The sequence below is a fragment of the Mesocricetus auratus genome, unplaced genomic scaffold (assembly GCF_017639785.1).
Source record: "Mesocricetus auratus isolate SY011 unplaced genomic scaffold, BCM_Maur_2.0 Super-Scaffold_100676, whole genome shotgun sequence".
Taxonomy (NCBI): domain Eukaryota; kingdom Metazoa; phylum Chordata; class Mammalia; order Rodentia; family Cricetidae; genus Mesocricetus; species Mesocricetus auratus.
Genome location: NW_024429266.1, coordinates 61,198,734 through 61,221,480, shown reverse-complemented (window position 1 = coordinate 61,221,480; position 22,747 = coordinate 61,198,734). Strand labels below are relative to the sequence as shown.

General features: G+C 39.5%; 1 protein-coding gene and 1 pseudogene across 3 annotated transcripts in view; one reads left to right on the top strand and one right to left on the bottom strand.

Moving 5' to 3' along the window:
- Positions 1 to 22,747, top strand: part of Rab3gap1 (RAB3 GTPase activating protein catalytic subunit 1) — a 55,846-nt gene continuing 33,099 nt past the window's right edge. For all 3 annotated transcript variants that reach the window (XR_005873642.1, XM_040737225.1, XM_040737224.1), the window contains exons 1-7: positions 1 to 71; positions 171 to 226; positions 8,609 to 8,684; positions 10,075 to 10,207; positions 12,404 to 12,482; positions 18,430 to 18,549; positions 20,821 to 20,986. Coding sequence is in view for 2 of the 3 variants with exons in the window: in XM_040737225.1 (XP_040593159.1) it covers positions 54 to 71; positions 171 to 226; positions 8,609 to 8,684; positions 10,075 to 10,207; positions 12,404 to 12,482; positions 18,430 to 18,549; positions 20,821 to 20,986 (648 nt within the window). In the remaining variant the exon portion in view is untranslated. The remainder of the gene's footprint in view (positions 72 to 170; positions 227 to 8,608; positions 8,685 to 10,074; positions 10,208 to 12,403; positions 12,483 to 18,429; positions 18,550 to 20,820; positions 20,987 to 22,747) is intronic.
- Positions 17,239 to 17,695, bottom strand: LOC106021927 (annotated as a pseudogene).

The window sequence follows — 22,747 nt, the reverse complement described above, 5'->3', positions numbered from 1 at the left end:
GCTCCCTTCTTCCCGGCAGCCCTCGCGCGCGGCCTGGCGCTCCGCTCCGCAAGATGGCGGCGGACAGTGAGGTGAGTTCTCCTCCCTGGGTGCGTCTATCTGTCACAGGGTTCTGCCGGCCGCGTTAGTGGCCCGCGGCTTAATGTCTGCGCTCTTCTCTTTGTCCGCAGCCCGAGTCCGAGGTGTTTGAGATCACGGACTTCACCACGGCCTCTGAGTGGGAGAGGTGAGTAGCGCGTTTGGTCCTCACTGGCCCGGGCGGCATCACACAGGTGACGCTGGTTCCGAGGGAGACGCCCACGTTTCGTGGCTCTTCTGTGGCCCTGGCCAGCTGTGGCTTCTTCCGCTTCACTCGTCGGGGCAGGTCAGACAGACCTTCCGACTCCGCCTTCAAGGAAAGTTGCGTTGACTTCCAGACCACGTCCCTGACACCGAAAACCATTTCCGAAGTCGCCCCTGTGTCTTCTGCTTGCTTGTCGGTTTGCCTCAGTTGTCATCGTGGGCTGTCAGCTGGGCAGCTGCTCTGTTCTCCCCGCGCGTGTTGGCAGACGCTTTCCTTTAGTGGACTGATGGCGGCTCATCTGCCGTCCTCCGACCATCTCCGTCGTCTCTTCCAGAATAATTTATTTACGCATTTAAAAACTTATTTCCTTATTCCTTTACTTTCTGCCCTCCTCCCCCTCCGTCCCCCCTCTTTATTTTTACAAACAGCATGTCTACATATGACTTTGGAATGTTTTGCGTCACGTCATTACATTTTAAATTTGGTTATGTGCCCAGGCTCCCTGAGCTTGTCAAACTCAGATGAACAACTGTTCCGATGAAATTGCTCCATCACCGAAGTTAGTTGGAAGCTAAGTTTGTTAAGACTTGATAGCTTAGGTTGTGATTTTCTGTTCATTGTCCCAGAAACCCTTTAGTTATGGGTACTGAGGTCACTTTATTGTTGCAACGTTTGTAGGCTTTCCAGTTTGTGCCTCTCATATCAAATGGTGGCAGAGGAAAATATGCAAGATCCTTGGTGAAATAGTACTTTGACCTGTGTGTGTCCGTCCCCACACTTCATAACACACTAGCAAGACTTTATGAGCAAGTATTCTGCCCTGACATATACTAAAGATGGGGAAATCTGTACCTTTAAAAAAAGCCCAACAAATAGTTAAAATGTTAGTTAGTAGTAACTACAAAAGTCCAGTTCGACAGGGGAATGTGGACAACAAAATTGTTGAAATTTTTGTAGGGAAAAGACAGGAGATACCCTGCTTTGAAAATGGGAGGTGGATGGAAGCTGGGCGGGGTGGCACTAGCCTATAATCTTGGCTACTAGAAAGGCTGAGTTGGAAGGATCCCTTGAACTAAGGAAATTAAGACCATGGTGAGCAATCTAACAGACCTCATCTAAAGAAAGAAAATGGAAAATGTTTAAGGGTTTGGTTAGACAGAGAAGGGACTGACATTGCTAGTCATCTAAGTGAGGAGCTACCACTGGGGAATAAATAGAAATAAGAAAGTGAGACCCTCTTCCAAAGCCAAGCAGAGGAATCTAGAATTGGTGCATTTGACTAAAAGTTTCAAACTTGACTGTATCAGAATTTGCTGGTCTCTACTCTCAGCTTTTCCCATTAATGTAGATTTTAGGTCAGATCCCAAAATTTGCTTTTCTGGTCCCAGGTAATACAAATGCTGCTTAATAAAGTGGTAAGAGATTTTGGTCAGATGGTACAAGGATTGTTTGATTAAGTTGTTACATTGTGGTAAAATGAGGTAAGCAATTTACCTTGATTCATGAAGTGGAACTGTAATTAGTTGAATAGAATGAACTAGATTTTGGAAGATGAGCTTAATGTAACTCTGAGGGGGAAGGTTCAACCATGAAACTTCCCTTTCTTGCCTAAAAGAATGAAGTAAAGTATCAAAGTAACCAGAGTGCAGTTTTGGGCATGTTGACTCTAAGGTTGATATTTTGAATATAGAAAAAAAATAGAATTTGATCTTGGAGGATAAGTGATAAGGAAACATCAGTGGCCAATTTTGGGAATGGAAAAATGATGGTATTCCTCTAGTTAAATAACTTATAATTTCCTGAGGGGAGCTGGAGAGATGGCTCAGCGGTTAAGAGCACTGTTTGATCTCCAGAAGACCCAGGTCAATTCCAAGCACTCATATGACAGCTCCCAAACATTTGTAACTTGTTTCAGAGGATTTGACACATTCTTCTGACCTCCATGGGCACCAGGCACACATGTGGTGCATAGGCATACATGCAAGAAAAACACCCACATGCATATAAATTAATTAATTAATTAATGTAATGGGGGCTGGAGAGTTGGCTTAGCAGTTAAGAACACTGACTGCTTTTCCAGAGGACCCTGGTTCAATTCCCAGCTAGCAAATGACTGTATCTCCAGTTCCAGGTGATCCAACACTCTCACATAGACATGCATGCAGGCAAATACCAATTAGTTAAACAAACAAACACAAAAAAAAAAACCCAAAGCCTTTTCCCCTGCTGCCTCTGAGTTGGGTAGAGATGGAGGCTCAGGTGCATTCAAGATTAGGACTCACCTATAATCCACAGGAGGAAAGCATTGCTGAGGTATAATGAATGCCAGTACTCCCTTATTATTAGAGTTTCTATGATGGCCTAGCATGGAATGGTATTTTCAAAACTGCCAAAGCCTTGACAACTGCCAAGCCCATCTTTGTGTGCTTGTATGCAATTGTGAGGAGTCTATGTATGTCAGGTTGGTGAAGGCCCTTTATGCTGAGCCATCAAATCAACTTAATTAAGATTGATGACAAGAGACTAGGAGAATGGGTAGGTCTCTGTAAAATTAACTGAGAGGGGAAGCCTCATAAAGTGGCTGGTTGCAGATGTGTAATGGTTAAGGATATGGTAAAGATTCCCAGTCCAAAGATGTCATTGAAGACTACTTCAAATGTAAAACATGAATAATTTTTTGGGGGGCTCAAAAAGAATTTCCTGAGGGGGATATTAAAGTCTTTGCTTGCTCACGTGAAAATAATTTGTTAGCACAGTTATGACGGTTGTCACAAAGTAGGAAATTAAGCTTTTGACTTTTAAGTTTCTCTTGGTAGAATAAAAACCAGTATTTTATAATTCTGAGGCAAGTGGGGAGATTTTGAAGGTTTTCTTTTCGTTTTTGAGGCAAGGTTTCTCTGTAGCCCTGGCTGTTCTTCCACTTGCTCTGTAGACCAGGGTGGCCTCTAACTCAGAGGTCCATTTGCCGCCTGTACCTCCTGAATGCTGGGAAGGCATAGACCACCACTGCCAAGCCCGACTTTGAAGTTTCTTAAGAATTGATTTTAATATTTAGATGAAAAGTTCTTCTCAGTATTGAATGAAAATGAAGATATCACCACTCTTAGGTATGGTTGAGGAGAAGGCTTATTGTAGATCTGAGGGAGACAACAGAAAGTGGCTTTGATAGAGTCCAGACTGAACTAGCCTTGAGAGGGGGTAGCAGTGGAGAGGAAGAGAAGAGGGACCAAGAGACCAAGAGAATGTGTAGCCAAAACAAAAAGAGAAACTAGAAAAAGGGAAGAGAAGCTCGGGATAGGAGAGGTTTAGGGTGGCGGAGAGGTTGCCAGCCTAAATGACTGTGTAACAGGTACTGTGAGTAGGGATTGAGGGAGCCTAGAGGTTCATTTAGATCTTGAAATGCTAATAGGTACCATAAGCAGAGTTTAATGGAAGAGCCATATGTCTCTTTTGTCAGAACTATCTTAAGTCCCTGAGGGAATGCTGGCTTTTGTCTAAATGCCAGAATGGCAAAAAGACTTTCTTGAGACCTAACATGTATTTTATTGAATGAGAAAGGAAGGAAAGAGAGGACATGACTGCTCCAAGGCATGGTGGAGGAGAAAGTTTATTGCAGATATGTGGGAGGCAGGGACATCTGGGAGAACCCAGAGTGGTCATGACCAGACTGAGCTCTGGGCCATGTGAGGAGAGGCAGAGGGGAAGGGAGAGGGGAGAGAGGAGAACCAGGTGCGGCAGCCAGAAGGCCCAAGAGAGCAGACAAAAAAGACCAGGTAACCAAAATGGTTGATGATCTAGGAAGGACAGTCCAGCCCCTGGCTAGAGAACAAGTTGTGCCAGACTAGGCTGGGAGAGCCTAGTGGCCAGTGTCCACTTTGATTTGTTAAGTAGGCTCTTCCTTTAAACTCTGCCTTTTGTCCCAGGTTTGAGACCTAACAGTTATGTACCATACAGATAATTTATTGAGAAAACCTAGTATAAACCTGAAATTACATTTTTCATTTGAAAAAGTACTTACTGAATGCCCATGTGTAAGACACCATGTAAGACTTTGGTGATTTAGTAACTAGTAAAAACAGATAAGGCTTAGCATGTTCGTTGTTCTGGGTTCAAGCCCCAGTACTGCAGTAAATAAGAAAAAAAAAAAGGTTCCTGCTCTTATTTAAAGTATAGTCTAGCAGAAGAAATGGCTATGAGTCAGATAATATGACTGAGTCTGTAATTACAAGTTGACCTAAAAGCTATGAAGGGAAATAGAAAGAAAACACATTCTTCCAAAAGTATGTACAAAAGAGCCTAATATAGGAGAAGGAGTTATGCAACTCATCAGCTAAGATTCAGAGAATTGTTAAAGAAAAAGGTTACTAAAATTTTCTAGTCAAATATCAATATTTGTAGGGTATAATTGCCTCATAACAAGCACTGCTAGAGTTACTAAGTAACAATATTTTAAGATGGCTCTTTTACTCTGAAAATTATATTTTAAATTATTTTTATAGCAGCAATAATACCTTGTAGTAAAATAAAAAAATACCTTTGAGCCTTCCACTGAAGATAGCTGTTAAATTTCTGACATTTTCTTTTGCGTATATGTAAACTTTTAGATCACACGGTATCAATGAGTGTTTTTTTATTTAATTTTTTAATTTAAATTAGAAACAAGCTTGCTTCACATGTCAATCCCAGTTCCCTTTTCCTCCTCTCCTCCCCTGCTCCCCCAGTCCCCCAACCCCACACCCAATCCCAACTCCACTTTCCAGGGAGGGTGAGGCCCTTTATGGGGGATCTCCAAAGTCTGTCATATCGTCCCAGGGCAGGGCCTAGGCCCTCCCCCATGTGTCCAGGCTGAGAGAGCATCCGTCCATGTGATATAGGCTCCCAAAGTCCATCTGTATGTCAGGGATAAATACTTACCTATTGCCTGAGGCCCCAAAGAATGCTGAGGCCTCCTCACTGACACCCACATTCAGGGGGTCTGGATCAGTCCCATGCTGGCCTCTCAGCTATCAGTCTGGGGTCCATGAGCTCTCCCTTGTTCAGGTCAACTGTTTCTGTGGGTTTCACCAGCCTGGTCTTGACCCCTTTGCTCATTGCTTCTTCCTCTCTACAACTGGCTTCCAGGAGTTCAGTTCAGTGTTTAGTTAGCTGTGGGTGTCTGCATCTGCTTCCATCAGCCAGTGGATGGAGGCTCTAGGGGTGGCATAAAAGTATTGGGGAAGGGCATTTAAGGTAGCCTCTCCATTATTGGTTAGATTGCTAGTTGGTGTCATCCTTGTAGATCTCTGGAAATCTCACTAGTGGCTCCCTCTATTATGGTATCTCTCACCCTGTTCTCCTCTATTCTTCCCCTGACTCAACCTTCTTGCTCCCCCATGTCCTCCTCTCCCCTCCTCTTCTCCCTATCTCTTTCTCCCAACTCCTTCTCCCCTCCCCCCATGCTCCCATTCCCCTCAGGAGATCCTGTCCCGTTGCCCTTCTCTGGGGTACCATGCATATCTCTCTTAGGATCCTCCCGGTTTCCCAGACTCTCTGGCAGTGGGATTGTATACTGGTACTCCCCTGATTCATGTCTAAAATCCATATATGAGTGAGTACATACCATGTTTGTCTTTTTGTGACTGGGTTACCTCACTTAGGATGGTTTCTTCTAGTGTCATCCATTTGTCTGCAAATTTCAGGATTCCATTGTTTTTTCTTTCCCGATGAGTAGTACTCCATTGTGTAAATGTACCACCATTTCTCTATCCACTCTTCAGTTGAGAGGCATCTAGGTTGCTTCTAGGTTCAAGCTATTGCAAATAATGCTGCTATGAACATAGTGGAACAGATGTCCTTGTATCAATGTACATCTTTTGGGTATATGCCTAAGAGTGGAATTGCTGGATCTTGTGGTAGACTGAGTTCCATTTTCCTGAGGAATCTCCATACTGATTTCCAAAGTGGGTGTATGAGTTTGCACTCCCACCAGCAGTGGAGGAGTGTTTCCCTCTCTCCACATCCTCTCCAACATAAACCGTCATTGGTGTTTTTGATTTTAGCCATTCTGACAGGAGTGAGATGGTATCTCATAGTTGTTTTGATTTGCATTTCCCTAATGGTTAAGGATGTTGAGCACTTTCTCAAGTGTCTCTCAGCCATTTTATACTCCTCTATTGAGAATTCTCTATTTAGTTCTGTACCCCCACTTTTTTGTTTGTTTGTTTTTTGAAACAGGGTTTCTCTGTATTGTTTTGGAGGCTGTCCTGGAACAGGCTGGTCTCGAACTCACAGAGATCCGCCGCCTTCCTCTGCCTCTGGAGTGCTGGGATTAAAGGTGTGTGCCACTAACATCCGGCGGTGTACCCCACTTTTTAATTGGATCTTTTGGTATTTTGGACACTTGCCTCTTGAATGCTTTGTAAATTTTGGAGATCAGCCCTCTGTCAGATGTGGGGTTACCTTTTTGTCTTGTTGACTGTGTCCTTTGTCTTACAGAAGCTCCTCAGTTTCAGGAGCTTCCATTTATTAATTGTCGATCTCAGTGTCTGTGCTACTGGTGTTATGTTCAGGAAGCTGTCTCCTGTACCAATTTGTTCAAGGGTACTTTCCACTTTCTCTTCTAAGAGGTTCAGTGTGGATGAATTTATGTTGAGGTCTTTGATCCATTTGGACTTAAGTTTTGTGAATGTCGATAGACATGGATCTATGTGCAGTCTTCTACATGCCAATATCCAGTCATGCCAGCACCATTTGTTGAAGATGCTTTCTTTTTTCCATTGTATAATTTTAGCTTCTTTGTCAAAAATGAAGTGAGTGTTCGTAGGTGTGTGTCAATGAGTGTTTCTATGGCTTTTTTTTTCCTTCATTTAACATATGGACACTTCTTATTTCCTCAAATGTCTTCAGAACAATTTTTAATAGGTACATATTAGTCTAGTGAGTGGATGTGTCATTAACTTATGATTGTTTGCTGCAATTGCACATTAAAGTAGCTCCCAGTTTTTGCTTTCATAAAAAAGTACAGCGTAGTTTTAGTGCTCTCTGTGTAGTTAGGGGTTGCTTGGGATGGAACTCAAGCATTCTGATAAGTACTGTACCGCTGGACTATATATATTCCTAGATCCTTGCAGTGGTTCTCCATTGGATAGAGATTGCATTTTTATTTGTTGTATAAATGTGAACTTATTTCTATTTCATTCATCTTCAAATTTAGCAGTTGTCATTTGTGTGAACTCCCCTAAAGTGAATTCATATATGAATAATTATTGTTTGAATTTTAAGGAGCTATTCAAATCACAAGCTGATTTATTACTTGGTGTCATTATTGTCTTAAAAGAAATGTGCTAATTCATAATGCTATTGAAGGAAAAATCTGATGCCTTTAAAAACATTTAACTTTAATTACTCTAGAAGCTCTTTCTAGATGTTTTAGGTAGCAGTGCTACTGCTAGATTGCATTACATTTCAATATAAGCAGCTTGACAGTCTTCATTTGCTGATTTTGAGCTGATTTGATGCTAATCAAATTTAGTCAACTTTTTTTTTTTTTTCCTGAGACAGGGTTTCTCTGTGTAGCTTTGGAGCCTATCCTGGCACTCACTCTGTAGACCAGGCTGGCTTCGAACTTTCAGAGATCCACCTGCCTCTACCTCCGAGTGCTGGGATTAAGGGCGTGTGCCACCAACACCCGGCCAATTTAGTCAACTTTTAAAGATTAACTTATTGTTTTTATTGTATGTAAAAATGTTATGTTTGCATGTATGTATGTGCATCACATATGTGTCTGTTATCCTCAGACCAGAAGGCGGCATTAGTAAGTATTATTTTAATCTGTTAGTTTTTTACTTCTCTTCTAAATTAATTATATTAATAGAGTATTGCTCACTTGGCACTCAGGAGGCTGAAGGCGGTCTGATCTCTGAGTTCGAGACCAGCCTGATCTTCAGAGCTAGTTCCAGGACAGCTAGAGCTGTTGTTACTCAGAGAAACCCTGTCTTGAAAAACAACAACAACAACAAAAAAGAGGATTGTTTTTAATTTATGTTTTGTGGAAAAAAGGCTTTTATTGAGTGAATAGATTCAGACGAGATTGGGCGCGTTCAGGGTGGTATGGCCGTAGACGAGTGAATAGATTCAGATGAATCAAAAATTAAGAATTCTTGAACTAAACAACATTGTTTCCTCTTTTGTTCTATATCCCTAAGTTAGGATCATAGTATCAAACTTGTTGAGCAGTCTCTTATTTCTAATGTTTGGATGTGAGGAAATACCTTTTTAAAGAAATTGTATAGTAATAGGAAAAACATGTTTTATTAAGTATTTAAAAAGTTTCCCCTCCTTCTTTAGGTTTATTTCCAAAGTTGAAGAAGTGTTGAATGACTGGAAGCTGATTGGAAACTCTCTGGGAAAGCCACTTGAAAAGGTCAGATCTGTTTGCTTATCTCTCTAGATTGAAATTTACTTTGAAATCCTATTTTTATGCCCTTTGCTACACATGATGCAATTGAATTAAATGTTTAATTTTAAAATTATATATAGTCTCTATGAACATCAAATGGCTGATGAATTTGAATTTGGATTTGAATTTATAGCAAATGATATATGTGAGATATTTGTGAAACCTATTTACTTATTTAATTGACTTTTTTTTTTTTTGAGACAGGGTCTTAACTATGTAGCTCTGGTTGTTCTAGAACTCATTATGTAGACCAGACTGACCTTGAACTCAGAGATCTGTCTGCCTCTGCCTCCCCAGTGCCAGGATTGTCATCAGGGCTCGCTTGTGAAACATTTTTTAAATCAAAATTTTACATATAATGTATTTCTTGGTGTGGTTTCATTAATTTCTTCTGAGTTTACTTTTCTCAAAATCAAAGTGTTCTTTTAGCCAATAAATATTTTTTCAGAGTTTTTAATTGATCAGAGAGAAATTGGACTTACCAATCGTTCATTAATGAGAAAACATTGTCTACAGAGCGAGTTCCAGAACATGCTCCAAAACAATACAGAGAAACCCTGTCTCGAAAAAACCAAAAAAGAAAAAAGATTGTTTTATGTGTGTGAGTGTCTGCGTGTATGTATGTTCATGTACCAAATACATGCCTGGAGCCTCTGAGGCCAACTGACGTTGGTTGAGTACTCTGAAACTGGAGTTAGAGGCAGTTTTGTGAACCACTGTGGGTGTTCAGAACTGAACCCCTGTCTTGTGCCAAGGCAGCAAGTGCTCTTAACAGCTGAGCCATCTCTGGCCCTGATGTAGAAGCTGTGAACCAGTAACACATTCTTTGCCTGGTATTTTTTCAGTAAATGTTGATTGTCTTCCCAGAATACATGATTATCGCTTGCTTTGTTGTATGTTGCATAAAGTACACAGTTTAAACACGTTATATTTAGTTAACTATTTTTTAAAGCAAATATGGAATTTTCTGTTTATTCATGATTTCAAACATGACATAAAATTATTTGAAAGTTAGGATTTTTGTAAGTTACTTGATATTTAACACTCTGGAGGCTTTTTAAAAAGAACACATTTATTTACTTGTGTGTGTATGCTTGTATGTATGCATGTGCTCGTGTGTGCTCATACTGTGGTATGCAGGTGGAGGTTAGAGGACACTTTGGTCAGTTCTCTGTTTTAAATAGCCACTGTGATTAAAGCATTTATGCTTTTTTTGCCTTTATTATTTAGAGAGAATGACTGTAGACTGCAACTCCCCAATTAATGGGTAGAAAAGGGGGGAATCCTGTGCATAGTAAACACTATAATGACTTAAATAAGTTGGCTGTTTTCCCCATTCTGCTGTTAAATGCAGGGTATATTTACTTCTGGCACATGGGAAGAGAGATCAGATGAAATTTCCTTTGCTGACTTCAAGTTTTCAGTTACTCATCACTATCTTGTACAAGAGTCTACTGATAAAGAAGGAAAGGATGAAGAATCAGAGGGTATGTTTTTGTTTGTTTTGTTTTGGTCCTATTTGTACAGTCTTGACTTTTGAATTTAAGTTCTCATAACTCAGTAGTATCCATAGGAAATTTTTTTTTCTGCATCTGAAGTAGAGGAAGAAGTACAATGACAGTCATTTCTAAATTGACTGAATCGGCACATATTTCTGGAGTAACTAATGTGCTAAGTGTTTGACTAAGTCCTTTTGGATAAAATCTTACATGAGATGTGTATTTCAGTAGGGAAAATGCAGTGTTTAAGTAACTGTAAAAAGAGGTAGAAAGTAATAAATGACATCACAAGGACAGATGAAATTCCACTGAAGTTTTCGTGGGGGTGACTCTTAATCAGGACAGATCAGGTAAGGTTATTTGGAGATTGAAGCAAGTAAGCTGGCCTGTGAAGGAGTACAAGTAAAGGGAATCTGTTGGCTAATAGTACAGTATTTTAGAGTTGCTTGTAGGAAGTGCATTAGAATTCTGATTGTTTGGACTACTTTCTAATTACCTTTCCAAACTAGTGTTATTTCTTTTGTAAAGTAAATACTAAGTACCTGGAGGGTTAATGTGAAGATTTAATGAGGTATTGTTCCTAAGCCCTTATTCTAGTATTGGTCTGTGCTCGGTATTTAGTCAATGAAGCTTTTAATTGTTAGTAGGTCATGTAATCTAAAATCTGTTCTGAGATGCACTAGTATGTAACAGTGAGCAAAGTGTTGAATAAGCACAAATTTCAGTTGCTAATCAAATAGTAGTCCCCCCTCTTCATCCCAAGATGCTTGAAACCATTCACATTATCAAGCCTTCTACATAGTATGTTTTACAAATGCATAAATCTGTGACAAAGTATAATTTATAATTTACCATTATAAGAAATTGCCAACAGCAAATAGTAAAATAGAATAGTTATAGTGATATTTTATGAATAAAATTTATTTAAAATGAGTTGATTTTGAAATTTACCATTAAATGTCATTGGGCCATATTTGGTAGGAAACTCCAGAAAGCAAACCAAAACCATAGATATGATGTAAGAAATTTACCGTCACAGTCTTTCTGGAAAAAAAAATCTGCACAATGATTGTTCCTTTTTTTTTTTCCTTTTTGTCAAAGCAGGTTATCATTTGTAAGCATGGGCCTGAAGTGTTTGCTTTTCCTAGGTAGGCATAGCAGGATACTTTTCTGTTATATATAGTCCTACAGACAAAGCTATATAACTTATGCATTTAGATTTAAGAATAATAACATTGACTAAATAGACACATATGTAGGATAATCATGTAGTAAAATAAAACAAACAGAAGATAAGTATCTGTTTTGGGAGAAAGAAGAAGAAGGAAATGTGTGCATTTTGTGGGGTAATAATCCAAGGGTAGTGGAGTCAGGCTATGCCTACCTAGGAAAAGCAGACACTTCAGGTCCATGCTTACAAATGATAATCTGCTTTGACAACAACAACAAAAAAAAGTAGCAAACATTGTGCCAGTGTTATAGTGATAAATGAAGGAAGCTATTCAAAATAAACAAAGTTTTGTTGATTTCAGGAAAGCCCTTATATTAGAAATAGGCTGCTAGAGTGAGGTGCTTCAGAATAATGTCTCTGAGATGGCAGATGAAGAGGGTTGGTGTAAGAGAAGATGAATGAATTGAAGGTGGTTAAGCTATTGTTGCTTGTGCTGGTGTACTATGAAGTTTCTTTTTTATTTGGTTGTGATCAAAGCTGTAACTAATGGAGAAAGTTAAAGTAAAACTTTAGTTAACTTAGAGATACACATTTAAAGCTGTATCACCAACAGTTAAAAGATTGAGAGCTAACTTTCATTGTTTTGGACTTCTTTATTATTTTTTGGTGTAAAAAAAATTTTAAGGTGTCTAGGAGTAGTGGTGGTAAATGCCTTTAATCTCATGGGAGACAGAGGCAGGTGAATCTCTATGAGTTTGAGGGCAGCCTAGGCTGCAGAAGGAGTTCCAGGATAGTGAGAGCTATACAGAGAAACCTTGTCTCGCAAAACAAAACAAAAGAGAGAGAGACAGAGACAGAGAGCTCTTGGGCTATCTATAAGAAGTGATAAGGATTTGACAGTAAATCTTTAGCAGTTGCAAGTCTGCCCAGTAACACAAGCTTTCCTCAAAGTATGTATAAAATTGCTTTAAAGTTTAAATAGATATTTTTTTAATTATCAAATGTTTCTGTAGATGCTATTCCACAGTCAATGCAAGATTTGCTGTGTATGAACAATGACTTTCCTCCAAGAGCACATTGCCTAGTAAGATGGTACGTATCTTTTTTATTTAGATGTGTGTGTGTGTGTGTGTGTGTGTGTGTGTGTGTGTGTTGTTTGCTTTGAAATAGGGTCTCTCTACATAGCCCTGGTTGTCTTCAAACTCTTATGTAGACAGGCTGGTCTGAAACTTACAGAGATTCCCCTGCTCTGTCTCCCAAATGCTCAGGTAGTATGTGTGTTAAGGTTACCCCAAGGCTCACTCTAGCTTCAGTGATGGACTAGGAAGCTGAACGGACCAGCATCTGGCTGTACTTACAGCTACTTATAGCAGCAGATGCAAAGCACTGTCAGAAGAGGGGAATTCAAAACCTGCAGACACAAGCTTGGAAGAGCTTTTTCTTTTTTTTTTTTCTTCTTTTTTTTGGTTTTACGAGACAGGGTTTCTCTGTATTGTTTTGGAGGGGGTCGGTCCAGCCCAGCCTCGAACTCACAGAGATTCGCCTGCCTCTGCCTCCCGAGTGCTGGGATTAAAGGCATGCACCACCACCGCCCGGCGGAAGAGCTTTTTCTAATGAGGTCCTATAGGTTATTCTCAGTTTCCTCAGCAACAGGTCATGACAACATATGAAACATTGTCTGTCAGGAGAACCTTTTAGAGGCTACTTCCTCAAAGCTTTAAAGGACTTTGTCAGTAAGCATCCTCTGTCTGGATAATGTATACCAAAATTCAAGATTCCTGAAAGGACAACAGGTGTAAATCATAAACCATATTGTCTGTATAAGCAGTTTAGATACACTGAGTAAGTCTTTAATCAACCTGGGAATGATGAGAACCTCTCTAAATCCAGATTCCCAGGTGCTAACCAGGAGCCAACTTGATAGGCATCTCTCAGGGCTGCTGTCTTGGGTTTGCTCTGAGCTCTTTTGCACACTGTGCTTCATAACCCATCATGATACCTACTTTCAGTACTGATGAACAGCAGAGAACACTTAAATATAGAAGATTTAGTGTGTATTATTGTAAATCTCAAGTAAAATGTTGATTTCAAAAAGTTACATGATGGGGAAGTTACATGATAAAATTAAAATCTATATGTCTAAGTATCTGAAATGTGATACATTAGTGTAAGAGGCACTTTACATTTGAAGGATTTCTTTGATCTTTGTCAGTTATTCATTCAGAGTCTCTGAACTTTATGTTGAAGGGGTACAATAAAGAGTAGTATCTAGGGAACATAATTCAGTGGGTAGAGTGCTTACGTGCCATGCATGAGACTCAGTTTGATCCATAGAACCTCATAAACCAGATGTGGTAGTACACAACTGTAATCCTAGTAATTGAGGGGTGGAAGCAGGAGAGACCCTGTTATAAAACATTGCTTTATTGTTGGAAGTTACTTGGAGATTTTTCTCTTTCATCTTTTCTAAAAATTAGAAAATAACACCCAAGTATTTGAAAATTAAACATATTAAATGTGCCTGTATTTTTTTCATTTAAAAAAACATAGTCATACCAAAATATGTGCCCTTCATCAGTGTCTTAGTTAGGGTTTCTATTGCTGTGAAGAGACACCATGACCATGGCAACTATTAAAAAGGAAAACATTTAATCAGGGTGGCTTACATTTTCAGAAGTTTAGTCCATTATCATCATGGTGCAGCATGGTGGCATGCAGGAAGACATGGTGCTGGAGAAGTAGCCAAGTGTCCTGCATCTTGACTTGTAGGCAACAGGAAGTGAAACTGAGACACTGGGGGTGTGGCTTGAGCGTATATGAGACCTCAAAGCCCCCTCTACAGTGACACACTTCCTCCAGCTAGGCCATACCTACTCTAATAAAGTCACACCTCCTAATAGTACCACTCCCTTTGGGAGCTGTTTTCTTTTAAACCACCACAATCAGTAAGCTAGCTATGGTTTTAGTAAGGAAATAGACAGTCACCACACTGTGTGACAAATGTACAGTACAGATTTAATAGAGGGTCTATCCCCGTAATGCACGTAGATCAAGTCTGGAAAATGTTTCTTGGAAGAACTGATAATACACCCTAATCCTGAAGAAGGACACATGATAGTAAGCCAGGCTGTTTGGTTTGAATATGAAATGCTCCCTATAGCCATTAGTTAACTGGCATTCCTTCTATAAGCTTTGGTAAACCAGTATTTGTTTTCCATCTGTATAAATTTTAATGCTTTTAGTAGTTAATAAAAGTGGAGTATTTACCCTTTTATGACTTACTAGCTAATTATGTTTTCAAGGTTTATTTATGTGCATTCATTCTGTTTTAAGGGTACTTACTATTCCATTTTATGATGTATTCCATTGTATTTTATATTGGCTCAAGGTATTCATAGGGCATCCAGGTTGTTTCCTTGTTTAGAATGGGGTAAGTGCCTGGTTTTGTTCTTTTTGGTATATACCCAGAAGTGGGATTGCTAGGATGAGTGGTAGTTCATTTTTAATAAAAAAATAGTATTCTTGAGTTGGACTTCCACTATGTAGTTTTGATTGCCTAGAACTTGCTAGATAGACCCAGACTGGACATGAACTCAGAGATCCTCTTTTCTCTTCTTGCTGAGTGAGTATACCACTATGCCTAGATGTTTTAATATTTTAAAGACTTCCATACTGTTTTTCATAGCAGCTTCACTGTATTCTAGTCCCACTGTTGAAACCAGAGTTCACTGTTTTCTTCCTCCTTTTCATTCTTGGTAATAGCACCCTGATGATTGTAAAATAGTGTCACTTGATGACTCTCTGATTCTGTGCCTCCTTCTAACTACCGATATTCATCTTTTCATGTGATAAAAAAAAGCATTTGTATAACCTTTGGGGAGATAATAGCTGTCCAGATTCTTTGTTTATTTAAAAATCCACTTGCTTAGCTGGCCAGGGTGGTGTGCAGTTTTAATTCTGGCACTTAGGAGGCAGATCTTCGTGAGTTTTAGGCCAGCCAGTGATACACAGTAAGACCGTGTCAAAAGAAAGGAAAAAAAATTACAAAAACATAGTTGTTTACTTTTTGTTGTTGGTAGTTTCTCTCTCTCTCTCTCTCTCTCTCTCTCTCTCTCTCTCTCTCTCTCTCTCTCTCTCTCTCTCTCTCTCCCTCCCTCCCTCCCTCCCTCCCTCCCTCCCTCCCTCCCTCCCTCCCCCCTTCCCTCCTTCCCTCCCCCTCCCTCTCTATCTCTCCCTCTTTCTGTCTGTCTCTCAATGTTTAAACTAGCTCCTTAAAATATTTGATATCGTGTGTGTGTGTGTGTGTGTGTGAGTGAGATTTCATATAGAAAACAATGCATGGGGGTAGAAGACCCTGCAGAAAAATAAAGGGTTCTTTACTCAAGCAGACAATAGTTTATTAACACAAAGGGTTATTTGGCAGCAGATAACACTGTCAGAAAGGCAGATGTTTGTTCTTGTTATTCAGGAACTTCCATGAATGTACTGTACAGATTAATTTCTAGAATTCACTCCCCATTAAGTTGTTTCATCACCAGCAACCTGGGAGTAGGAAATGGTCATTAGGGATTGGTCCATGAAAGTGAGGAACAGATAGAACATTTCTGGAAGAACAGCTAAGAAACTTGCTTTCTCCCAGGGACTCATGTCCTGGGTTCTTTTACTTATCTGCTGCTGCCCCCACATGATGAATGTTTGTTTCATGGGTCAGAGGGGGGAGGTGAGCTGAGAAGTGAAATAATTTTTGCTCATGAATCCTTGTGGAAACCCACAAGCTCTCAGAGTCATAGCAGCATCTAAACAGTGAATAGATTATGAGTTAAACTTTAAGGAGAGTTTTTATATTCTTCACCCCAAGGGTTTTCTTGAGAAAGTTTGATAAATCAGCATTTATAACTAACATAAAATAGGGAAGTGACTATGAGTAATGTCTCATAAATTATCTTTTTTATTTAAAAATTATTAAATATTGTTAATACACTTAATAGTACCAAGGAGATGAGTTGTTGTTAGGTAGAAACAATCACAAACTTGGCCTTAAATTACTATTTTTAAACGTTAGCAGGGACTGGAGCAGTAGCTCCACTGGCTGCTTTTCCAGAAGAATTGGGTTTGGTTCCTAGCACCCATAGGCAGCTCACAACCATCTGTAACTCCAGTTCTAGGGGATCCAATGCCCTCTTCTGGCCTGTGTTGGCACTAGACATACATGTCGTCTATAGATATACATGCAGGCAAATCACTTCTACACATATAGACACAGGCAGCAAATTTGTGGCTTTAAATGACGTGGCAACTAAATGAAAAATGTAGTTACAATAGTAAGAGGAAGCCATAGCTTTTTTTTTTTTTTTTTTTTTTTTTGGTTTTTACGAGACAGGTTTTCTCTGTATTGTTTTGGAGGCTATCGGTCCAGCCCGGCCTCGAACTCACAGAGATCCACCTGCCTCTGCCTCCCGAGTGCTGGGATTAAAGGTGAGCGCCACCACCACTCGGCATAGCCTAATATTTTTAACTCCTGTCTAATATATGTTCTTAAATAAAGGCATGCAAGAAAAATTTTAAGATACTTTACAACTGTGTTTCATTTTAAACAGTACATGTATATTAGGGCTGGCAATTATTTTCCTTCCATTTATGTATTCTACATTGTTGTACACAATACCATCAGTTATATTAGGTGAGATTTCACTTATTCTTTATATTATAAACTGAACTTTTATTTGTGTGTGTGGCATGTAGTATGTATGTGAGTGAGATTGTGTGTGTGTGTATGTGGCATGGCAGACTTGTGTATATAATAGGAAAGCCTTGTGGAGTTTGTTTTTTTCTTTTCTTTTTCTTTTTATTTTTTGGCAGTTCTCCAACTTTATTTGACGTTCAGCAGGTTAGTTCTCATCCACATTGACTGTCTGTAGATTTTTGAATGTGGTAACAGGCACGTAGGGTACCAATGTATACAACTTGTTTGGTGAGTCCTTATCCTCATTACGTTTTCTGGACAATTGTACACGGATACGGTATGGAACATTCCTTATTCCTTTGTCCCAGACTGCTTTATTGAGCCTGGTATTAATGTGCACATCTGGAGTTCCCATCTCTTTCATGGCAAATTTCCGGATTTCCTTGAGTGCCCGAGGAGCCCGAGGAGCACTCTTCTTGAAGCCCACGTCATGGATGCGCTTGTGGATGTTGATGGTGTACTCTCGGGTCACCACCTCGTTGATGGCAGAACAGCCCTTCTTTGCGGGAGCCATTCTGCCAGGCCAAAGTTGGAAAGGAAGGGCGTGAGGGATTGTGGGCTAAAATGTGTAGCCCAGGATGGCCTTGAACTCGTGATCCTCCTCCTGCCTCTGCCTCCTTCAGCAAATCCTACCGGCGTGCGCCACCACAACCGGCTTCTTTTATTTTTATGTGGGGATTGGACGTATGTTGCCAGGCCTGCGTGACAAGAGTCTTTTTTCTGGCTTGTAAAGTGAATTTTTGAGACAAAATTGTTGGTTAGCAGTTACTATAATTACAACAAATGACTTCATTTCTAATAAACAGAGGGGACTGAAGAAGATGAAAGTACTTTTTAAAGAAAACTCAGGACCTGGGGTTAGATCAGTAGTAGAGCAGTTACCTAGCAAGCATGAGACCCTGTTTTTGACCCTAAACTTCCAAGGAGAAAAATGAAAAAGAAATTCAGGGCAAGAGGGCTCATTAGTAAAAATGCTTGGGGCATAAGCCTGACAACCTAAGTTCAGTCCCTGAAACCCAATCAAAGAGAACTGACTTCTGAAAGTTGCCTTTGGCCTTCATGTGTGCACTGTGGTATAGTCACGACCCCCCCCACACACACTCACACTCACTCATACTCACACTGATTTTTTTTTTTAAAGAAAGATTCAAATGTATACACATCCAGTTGTCATGTGGGGTAGGAAAAGGAGAGAGTCAAAAGTCTGGTAGTATAACTTTATCTTAAGTTTTCTGTGGGGAAACTTCCCCCATTTTCCAATAATGGGTGTCTTTACTGGGTGATTCTGTCTTGAAGGTATGGCCTGCGTGAGTTTGTGGTGATTGCTCCTGCTGTACAGAGTGATGCAGTTCTCAGTGAATCCAAGTGCAACCTCCTTCTCAGCTCTATTTCTATTGCCTTGGGAAACACTGGCTGGTAGGTACACTTACAACAGATGTTGAAAATATGTTAAAATACTTTTAATGATATAATTTAGGAAGGTAAATGATTATTAAATGTTACCTTTTTCTATAATGAAGAATTTAGTGTCTACCCTTGCATATTATTATACTAGAAAATGGTTTGAGAGGTTAGAGATGTGCATGGTGGAGCAAGTCTTTAATCCCAGCATTCAAGAGGCTTGGGCAAGAGGATCATAAATTCAAGACCCGTCTGCACTGCACAGTGAAACCTTATCTCAAAAGAAAAATAATGAACCAAGATCTCCAAAAGGAGTATCATAAATAAGTAAAATATTTTTGGAGGTCATTCCTGAAAAAAATGGAATATTCCTTGTATATTTCAAATGAAGGATGAATTTTACTGCAAAAAAATCTTAATTTAAAAATTTGTGTCATATTAAATATTATTTTAGGATTAACTTTTTTATGTGCATGGATTTTTTGAGATAGGGGTTTCTCTATGTAACATCTCTGACTATCCCAGAACTTGCTTTGTAGACCAGGCTGGAATCTCACAGAGATCCACCTGCTTCTATCTCCTGAGTACTGGGAATAAAGGTGTGTACCACACCACTGCCTGGTTTGTGGTTAATTTTTCAAAGAATTATTTTTATGACCCCCCCCCCCTCTTTTTTTGAGACAGGGTCTTATTATGTAGGCCTTGTTTATCTGGAACACTGACCAGGCCAGCCTTGAACTCACAGAGTCTGTCTTGCCTCATCCTCCCTTTATTTAGTACTGGGATTAAAAGTATGTGCCACCATGCTTGGCACCTCCCTATTCTTAGATGTAAGTATTTAAGAACATGATGTTAGCTTTATCCATATTCTGCTATTTTTAGTTGCATTTACTTTGCATATCAGATAGACCAGGAGACTCTAAATGTAAATTTACTAGCAGAAAAATTAATGTACTAGAGTACCCTAAGTGCCCTAAGGAATACTTTGGACCTTTACTTTTTTTAAAGTGTTTGGTAGTATAAGTCTGGCTTTCAATGGTTGAACCATCTTTCTAGCTCTTTCCTTAGAGAAAACCTGACAAAACTGAAGTATTTACCAATGTAGCACTATTAACTTAGGAACACATGTTATTGCCTATTCTTATTATTTAATATATTTGTGTTCAATAAATACCATAGATGTCGTATCAACCATTGTTCCTAGGGGGAAATACACACGCTCTTGTGAGCTTTTGGTCATATTCTTATCATCTGTATATATTATGATCTTGTTTCATGTATGTTTCTGTTTAAAGATGCCAGATCATGCTTTTACACATTAATATGCATTGTAGATTCACTAAGATGGAGATCACAGCCAACTTATAAAAGTGTGTAACATGTTTGAATGAAGCATATCTTGCACATGTATTCTGTCTGTAAGACATATTACAGCCTTCTGGCACTTAGGAACACTGTCTTCATATCCACCTAGATCATGACAAGAAGCTTGTTTATAGTCTGAGAGTTGGAACAGGAAGGCACATCATTGCTAATTTGAGTTCATCTGGGAGCATACACTTTAGATACACAGATTCTTACTGCTCTGCATATTGGCAAATAACTTAGTACTGCTAGTATTGATTTGGGGGTAGTGAGTAGGCTAATTTCCAGATGCAGAAATCTGTGAATAGTAAGAATCAACCAGTGCTACCTACCATTAAATGGTAAAGTAAGAAATACTTCCTCACAAAGTTAGTTTATAATAGTTTCCTTACTAAAGTGCAAGTGGGCTTCATTAGTTCTGGGAGTAAGGAGAGAAGAGACTAAGTGTATCTTTGTTATAAATGAGAATTTGTGATTTAGAGGTCTTCTTCTTCTTCTTCTTCTTCTTCTTCTTCTTCTTCTTCTTCTTCTTCTTCTTCTTCTTCTTCTTCTTCTTCTTCTCCTCCTCCTCCTCCTCCTCCTCCTCCTCCTCTTCCTCTTCCTCCTCCCCTCCTCCTCCTCCTCCTCCTCTCCTCCTCCTCCTGCTTCTTCTTCTCCTCCTTCTCCTTCTTCTGCTGCTGTTGTTGTTGTTGTTGTCCTGGAACTAGCTCTTGTAGACCAGGCTAGTCTTGAACTCATAGAGATGCGCCTGCCTCTGCCTCCCAAGTGCTGGGACTAAAGGTGTGCGCCACCACCTCCTGGCAGAAGTTTTCTTTATTGAGTATTTAAAAATATTTGCAATTAAAGTAACAGGAACAGTGTTGAGGATTATTTACAGTTTAATAAACTTGATTTTTGTTCCTTTTTATCCATGTCCTATAGCCAGGTACCATTGTTTGTACAAATACATCACAGATGGCGAAGGATGTACATGGGAGAATGTCAAGGTCCTGGTGTCCGAACTGACTTTGAAATGGTTCATCTTCGAAAAGTGCCAAATCAGTACACTCATTTGTCAGGCCTGCTGGACATCTTCAAATCAAAGATTGTGAGTTGATATTGGTATTGTCAGTCTTGTTTGGGATCCAGATAAAAGTAGCAGTTTGGTAATTTGAGCTTATGGAAATAGTCTTCTAATATCAATAATGTAATTACAAGAAACTAATGAATTATATATTACTATGTACATTTAAAGAAAATGCCTCATAAAGGACCTGCCTATTTTTCGTATGGATGGTTAATATCCACTAATTCTGTTTTTCTATAAGAATAATTTTGATGGTCCACCAGTTTAGTAAGCTTCAGATAGCAGCTTTTTTGAGACATTGACTTTGAGCATCTTGACTCTGAATCTGTTGGATTCTGAATAGCCCTTTTCTATTTTTTCAAAAATGTTTTTTTTCAATATTCATCCTGTTGACCTTTAGGTTTAATATTCATATTGTGACTGATAGCTGCAAGGCTAATCAGGTCTACCGAATGTATCAATGGTACTCTATAAAAACATTGGACAGCAAGGTGGCTTGGCTAGTAATGGCGCTTGCTGACCAGCATGATCCCCAGGACCCAAATGGTAGAAGAAGAAAACTGAGTCCATTGACCTTTACAAGTGTGTAGTGGTACATGTGTGCACCTCCTTCCAAATGGAAGGAATGTATGAGTGTTTTGCCTGTATGTATGTATGTTTGTGTACCATGTGTGTGCCTGGTGCCTGAGGAAATCAGAGTGGGCATTAGAGATGGTTGTGAGCTACCATGTAGGTCCTGGGAACTGAACATGAGTCTTGTGCAAGAGGAGCAGAAAGTGCTCTTAACTGCTGCACTCTCTCCAACAGCAGAAGCAATTTTTTTTTAAGTCGAAAGCAAAACATTATCATGAAGATGGTGGCCTTTCACAACTGGGGGCGGGGGGGTTCTGAGTGCTGAAGTTGACATTATCTTATGTAAGTGTCAGATCAGCATACCACTGATTTGTCAGGCCTGTCGGACATCTTCAAATCAAAGATTGTGAGTTGCCATTAGTTTTTATTATCAGTCTTAATTAGGTATCCATGAAAAATTAGCAACTTGGTAATTTGAGCATATAAAAACATTCTTATATCATTAATAATGTAATGAGTTATATTCAAGCTTGATTAACAAGCTGAACTCGAATATGTACTTAAAATTTAAAGATTGCTCAGTGGTTAAGAACACCAGCTGGTCTTCAGAGACCTTGAGTTCAATTCCCAGTAACCACATGATGGCTCACAACCATCTGTAATGAGATCTGATGCCCTCTTCTGGTTGACAGGGATACAACAGATACACCTTCTCCCCTTCAAATAAGTAAATAAATAAATAAACAAACAAATTAATTTATTAATGCACAGATTTTTAGGCTGGATGGTTGTGGCACACACCTTTAAACCCAGCACTCATGAGGCAGAGGCAGGAGGATCTCTGTGAGTGTGAGCCAGTCTGGTCTACAAAGTGAGTTCCAAGACAGTCAGAGCTATTACACAGAGAAACCCTGTCTCAAAAAAAAAAAAAACCAATCCCAATCCCAACTGACATATCTGTGCAACCATTACACCTAAGGCTCAGAGAGCATCGTGGAAAGCGGTGTGGAAAGATTGTGGTGTTGAGTAAGGGGGAGGGCAGCGTGTCTTATATGACATGAAAGTAGAAACAGGGCTGTTGTGGATAGGAGAACACAAGGAAGGGGAGAAGAAGGGGAGAAGCAGCGAATACAATTTGAAAAATACACTCCAATGAAAAGTAATTCTCTTAAAGATAATAAACTTTTTATGGAAAGAAAAAAAAGGGAG